Genomic DNA, 6,735 nt, shown 5'->3' on the forward strand with positions numbered 1-6,735 from the left:
GCCACTATATCCAGTCCACAGTGTCCTATGGAGGACATTCTTATTTTAAAAAGACATTCCTACTTCAAATACAAAGCCATTTGTTAATTGAGCCTCTTTGTGTCTAATGACAAAATAGGAAAAGTGGAATTATTGCATTTTTATGATACTAGCATTGAGAAACATACCGGCAACATGGTGGTAAAGTGGATAGACCACAGGCCCTTAAGTCAGGAAGATGTAAATTAAAATCCAACCTCAGACACTTCATAATTGTATAACCCTGAGCAAGTCACTTTACCCAAATTGCTTCAGTTCCTCACCTGTAAAAAGGACACACTGGAAAAGGAAATGGAAAACTAATCCATTCTCTTTGCCAAGAAAACCCCATCAACAATGGGGTTACATAGTGTTGAACATGCCTGAACTGAACAGCAACAATAGTTCTAGAATAGCCCTTCCACAATTCTTATAACACAAGCCTTTATTTCTTTTTGTTTTCCTTCCTTCTAAATGTTCCTTGCATCACCAGAGGGGCCATCATTTTCAAAAAACTATAGAGAAAAATGTATATGGAAATACTCAAATCTTGTATTAAAAATGTTCTCTAATGTATACCTCTCCACTGAAGTCATACTATGATATATCAGAATGACTTGGAGATTATACTAGTCTTGAAGGCTATACCAGTGGGGCAAAGCCCCAGCATGCCACAGTGAAAAAGCTTTGAGCTCACAGACCCCACGATGAACTCTGTTATTCAAGGACCAACGTAACTAAATTTAGAGACAAATCACCAGAAAGTTGGTCACCAGGTGATATGTTTTTGTTTGTTTGTTTTTTACCACAGTAACTCATGAAATGATCTCTAAGGCATAGAGGGATTGAATTCTTTGTTGGTAGAAGGAGTTTCTGTGCCAAATAAATCATTAATCTTTTGGTTTCGAAGTAATGTATAGTCTACTTGTCATAAACATGGTCACTGTTATGGGTGAGGCAGTAAAGGGGTACAGAAAATGGGTGGAAAATAGAAAATCCTTAAAACTCACTTCATGCAAGTTTCCACATCTTTTTCCCATTAAATATCATTGAAGTTTCACTAATATAAATAGGGATAAAATTTACTTTAACTTCCTCTATCTCCCACTGTCTACTCTTTATGGAGCTACCATTGAGTGTAAGATATTCAAGATAAAGGGGAAAAAAAAAACAAAAAACTAACCATAGAGACAAAAAACTGACATTGATATAGATCATTAAAGTTACAAGTTGTAAAGTCATTTCAGTTGTGTCTGACTCTTCATGACCCCATTTGAGGTTTTCTTGGCAAAGGTACTGGAGTGGTTTGCCATTTCCTTCTCTAGCTCCAGATAAGGAAACTGAAGTAAACAGAGTAAAACGACTTGCCCAGGGTCACATAGCTAGTCAGTATCTGAGGTCAGATTTAGACTCAGGAAGAGGAGATTTTTTTTATTTCAGGCTGAACAATCTATGCATTGTGCCACCAACACTATCTCATTTGAATCTCACAATCTATTCTGGGATTAGGTATTATGGGAGGGAAGCGAACGGAGAAGAAGTGGGAATAAGCAGATAGATAGATAGATAGATAGATAGATAGATAGATAGATAGATAGATAGATAGATAGATAGAGAGATAGATAGATAGATAGACAGATAGATACATAGATATAGAGATATATAGACATAGACATAGATATATAATCTATGCCATGTACTATGTGCCAGACACTGTGCTAAGTACTTTTACAAATATTATCTCATTTTATCATAACAACAACCCTGTGAGGTAGGGGCTATTGTCATCTCCATTTTACATTGAATAAACTGAGGCAAAGAGAGGTTAAATGACTTATCCAGGCTCACATAGCTACTAAAAGTAAGATGCTGGATTTAAACTTAGATCTATGGACATTATTACCCGAATTTTTCAGATAAGGAAATAAGTCCAGAGGGGTTACACAACCTAACTAAGGTTGTGCAGTGAATATGTGTCAGAAGTAGGATTTGAGTTTTTCCTAGCTCCTAATCTGATTCTCTATTTATTTATTTCAGGGTTTCTCTCACACAAAGTAACAAATCTGCCTTTGCATAATGGTGATTTGGCTAAAATATAAAGATTTACTTAGTGATTTTCTCCTACCCCTGATGTATTGATTTTCCTTATGCTCACCTATCTTTTCAGCAGAAGTGGAACAATTCAGCCATCTGGACCCCACTAAACCACCAACTGACAATGCCAATCATATGGCAGACAAGGACACAATGAACTTGCTATAGTTTCTAGCCTTGGTTATGAACATTTTAATCCAATTCCTTTGCAATGTTATATCAATCTATAATAGAATACTTAGCCTTTTTAGTGTCATTGATCCTTTTGACATTTTGGGGAGGCCTATGTTCCCCTTTTCAGAATAATGTTTTTAAACATTTTAAATAAAATACAGGTGATTACAAAGGAAACCAATTATATTAACAGATAACTATCAAAAGTGCTTTTAAAAAATACATTCGGGGCAGCTAGGTGGTGCAGTGGATAGAGCACCAGCCCTGGATTCAGGAGGACCTGAGTTAAAATCTGACCTCAGACACTTAACACTTACTAGCTATGTGACCCTGGGAAAGTCACTTAACCCTCATTGCCTTGCCAAAAACAAAAACAAAAAACATTCATAGAACGCCTTAAATCAATCCATGGACCATTGGGGAAGTATGGAGTCCAGGTTGAAAACTCTTGTTCTGCTTTCCCTTCAGTTGTCTGCAAGGTGCTTGGTTCTTCTTCTGAAGCTAAGGCCACATCAGGGTGAATCCTCACTTCAGCCAGCAACTAACACCACTACAAACAAGTCTCTCCTCATCCATCTCCCGAAATGGCTGTCTCCAAGCTTGCTTGCATTTACTCCGCTCTCATCCTTCACGACGATGAGGTTATGGTCAAGGAGGATAAAATTAATGCGCTCATTAAAGCAGCAGGTATAAATGTTGAACCATTCTGGCCTGGATTATTTGCAAAGGCCCTGAACAATCTAAACATTGCAAGTCTCATTTGTAATGTAGGAGTTGATGGACCTGCCCCAGCAGCTGGTGGTGCTGCCCCTGCTGGAGGTGCTGCTCCTTTTAGCACAGCTGTCCCAGCTGAGGAGGAGAAGAAAGAGGAAACAAAAAAAGAAGAATCAGAGGAGTCTGATGATGACATGGGTTTTGGTCTAAATATATTTGACTAAATGTATTTTTTGAAACATTAAAAACATAAAAAGCTTTACTAAAAATAAAAAAAAAACAAGAAGAAAACCCTTGTTCTACTATGTTCCATGGGCTATGAAGCTGTGTATACCCTTTGATCCAGATACTAGGTCAGTATCCCAAAGAGATCGTAAAAAAGGAAGAGGACCCACATGTACAAAAATATAGAAGCTCTCTTTGTGGTAGCAAAGAATTGGAAATCGAGGGGATGTCAACGAATTGGGGAATGGCTGAACAAGTCATGGTATATGAATATAATGAAATACTATTATACTATAAGAAATGATAAGCAGGCAGATTTCAGAAAAACCTGGAAATATTTAAGTGTACTGATGCTGAGTAAAGTGAGCAGAACCAGGACAACACTGTACAGTAACAGCAGTACTGTGTAATGATCAACTGTGATGGATTTAACTCTTCTCAGCAATATAATGATCCAAGACAATTCCAAAGGAATCAGGCTGGAAAATGCTCTCCACATCCAGAAAAAAAAGAACTGTAGAATCTGGATGTAGATTGAACCATACTGTTTCTAATTTTTTTTTCCTTTTTTGAGGTTTTATTCTGATTCTTCTTTCACAAGATGACTAATGCAGAAATATGTTTAATGTGATTATATATATAAAACCTATATCAGATTGCTTTCTGTCTTGAGGAGGAGGGAGGGAAGGAAGGGAGGGAGAAAAAATTTGGAACTCAAAATCTTATAAAAGCAAATGTTGAAGGGGCAGCTAGATGGCACAGTGGATAAAGCACCAGCCCTGGATTCAAGAGGACCTGAGTTCAAATCCAACCTCAGACACTTGACACTACCTGTGTGACCCTAGGGCAAGTCACTTAACCGTCATTGCCCTGCCCCGCCCCCCCAAAAAACAAGAAAAACAAATGTTGAAAACTAAAAATAAATATCTTTTTAAAAAAGAAAGAAACCGATTGTTCTATAAAATCATTAATTTTTTTTTTAATTTAATTAGTGCCTGCTCAAAGAAAGCTCAATCCAGTATGTTCACAAGATTCTATTCTGATCAGTTACGAGAAATTTCTGGGGATGTGCAATCTGAGACTGGCAAATGATTAGCCTAAACCTTACTTAAATCTACATGGGTCTAGCACTCCTCAGAGATTTTCATATGTTAGCTTTGATGACTAGCCTGAGAAAAGATATGAAAGCATTTATCTTTATTGCCTTTCACAATCTACTTTCAGTCATAGAATCATGAGCTAATGTGATGAAAATTACCTAAGAGATCATTTACTCCACGGGTTTTTAACTTTTTGTGTCAAAGACTCCTTTAGCAGTATGGAAAAACCCTTAGATGCCACTCACACAAACTAGCCAATCAACCTTTTCATAATGGCAGTTTGGCTAAAATATAAGGATAGATAAGGATTATATATAATAAGGATATATAAAGTAAGGATTTTCTCAGTGTACTTCAACCATTTCCCCCACCTATCCAATGGATTTTCCTTAATCTCACCTATCTTTTCAGCAGAGGGTAGCACATTTCAACTACCTAGATCTAACTACCTTCTCAGAATAAAGAGGCAGCTGGTGGCACAGTAGATAGTCCTCTGGGCCAGGTGTCAGGAAGACCACAGTTCAAATCTAGCCTCAGAAACTTACTATGTGACCCTGGGCAATTCAGTGAACTTCTTCTTGCCTCAGCTTTCACATCTATAAGATAATAATAATAATAATAACAGCACCTAACTCACAGGGTTGTTACGAGGATCAAATAAGATAATATTTGTAAAATCACTTCACAATACCTGGAACATAGGAAGTGCTATATTAATGCTTCCCACACCTGGAATCCTGCTTATTATCTTGTGCACTTGGACCCCTATGCTTGTCCTACAACCCAAGGTTTCTCTCACAGGTGCCTATAAATTAATTCCTGACAAAGATGGGAAGTGATAGGTAAATACTCTTACTTTTCTTGGGGCTATGTTTATCTTAATAAATCCAAAAGGCTTTAGCCTACCAAGGAATTAGTCCTTAATAATGAATATCAGGCATAGTTGGAGGGAAGAAATATTATGGGGCAAATAGTTTAGTGAATAGAGTGCAGGACTTGGAGTTAGTCCAAATCCTGCCTAGGAAATTTCTGTGTGACCCCGAACAAGTCATTTCACATCAACGAACCTCAGTTTTCTCATCTGAAAAAATGGGGATGATAAAAATAAGCTTTACTTCACAGGGCTGCTGTGAAGAAAAAAGGAGATAACACATCACTTTGCAAATGTTAAAGAGCTATATAAATGTTAGCTATGATCATACCTCATTGCATATCTTATGGGATCTTTGCTTCATCAGTTCATTTCTTCTGTGAGGTGGCCCACTCTGGCTTCCATTGAGGTGCTATGACCTACATAGAAGCAAGCACCTACGGAAAAACACCTGCAGGCTGCCTTGAGGAACAGGGAGGTTTTATTAAGGAGTAACATAATTGCAAAATAATCCACAGGAAGTAAACAACCAAATTCCCAGAAAACCCAATTTCCTCATCCTCTCTGCTAATGGAGCTGGCATTATCTGACTATAAGTTTGCCAGGATCTGGCCTTCTTATGCACATGCATGGCCACCACCTCTCTCCCCAGAGCTTCATTAAGCTGTCAAAGATGATGGCTCATTATTATTTGTTATTGCATTAAAGACACTTGAAAGGATTTTGTTCCTAGTAATTTACTTGTGGCACTGATTTGTTCATAAACACAAAAGCAACAAGCAGGCCAGACTAGAAATGGAACCCAAGCCCCTGACCACAAAAGAATTGTAGACTCAAAGGAGGGACAAAGAAAAAAGAAACCTAACATCTTTGCTAGGATAATTAAACAGGGCAATACTGACGCATGTACAAGAGAGTATGGAGAGAGAAAGTCATTACAAGGTGCAATATAGTAGAAAGAATGCTGCACTGAGAATAAGAGGAGCTCAATTTGAATTTTGTATCTGCCTCCAATTAATTATTTTGGATCCAGACTTGTGATTTCATCAGTGTTGGCAAGTCCCTGGTACAGAAACTCCCTCTACTAATACGGACCAACAACCCACCTGCTAGGAAGAGTATTAAACTATAATCTCTCTTTATCTACTGACTCCTTCTCTTCTTCAAACATGCTCAGGATTCCCTTATCTTTACAAAACAAAATAAAAATCACTCAATTGTTCCTTCCCTTCCCTCAAGTATCCCATATCTCTTCTTCCTTTCATAGCTCTCTCTCTATATCTTTTTCTAGAAAGCTATAAATATACATAGATACATACATTTAATATACACATATATTTATACATATGTCTTGTATATATGATATGTAAATGTGCGTACATCTGTGTGCCCCTTGTTATCTGGCTTTCAACTGCCTCATTCGATTGAAACTGCTCTCAAGTTACCAGTGATCTCTTGACTGGCAGATCCAAAGTTCTTTCCCCCCACTCCTCATCCTACTTGACCTACCTACTGCATTTGACACTATTGCCCATTCTC

The 6,735-nt window shown here is 37.6% G+C and overlaps 1 protein-coding gene across 1 annotated transcript; it reads left to right on the plus strand.

The window, feature by feature from the left end:
• Positions 1-2,870: 2,870 nt before the first annotated feature.
• LOC122740068 (60S acidic ribosomal protein P1-like) lies at positions 2,871-3,224 on the plus strand. The gene has a single exon (XM_043981883.1). The coding sequence runs from the start codon at positions 2,871-2,873 to the stop codon at positions 3,222-3,224; it is 354 nt and encodes a 117-aa protein (XP_043837818.1).
• Positions 3,225-6,735: the final 3,511 nt, after the last annotated feature.

This window comes from Dromiciops gliroides, chromosome 2 (genome assembly GCF_019393635.1).
Source record: "Dromiciops gliroides isolate mDroGli1 chromosome 2, mDroGli1.pri, whole genome shotgun sequence".
Taxonomy (NCBI): Eukaryota; Metazoa; Chordata; class Mammalia; order Microbiotheria; family Microbiotheriidae; genus Dromiciops; species Dromiciops gliroides.

Excerpts from the sequence above, each read along its gene's own strand:
- LOC122740068 (XM_043981883.1), top strand. The coding sequence starts at position 2,871 with ATGGCTGTCTCCAAGCTTGCTTGCATTTACTCCGCTCTCATCCTTCAC.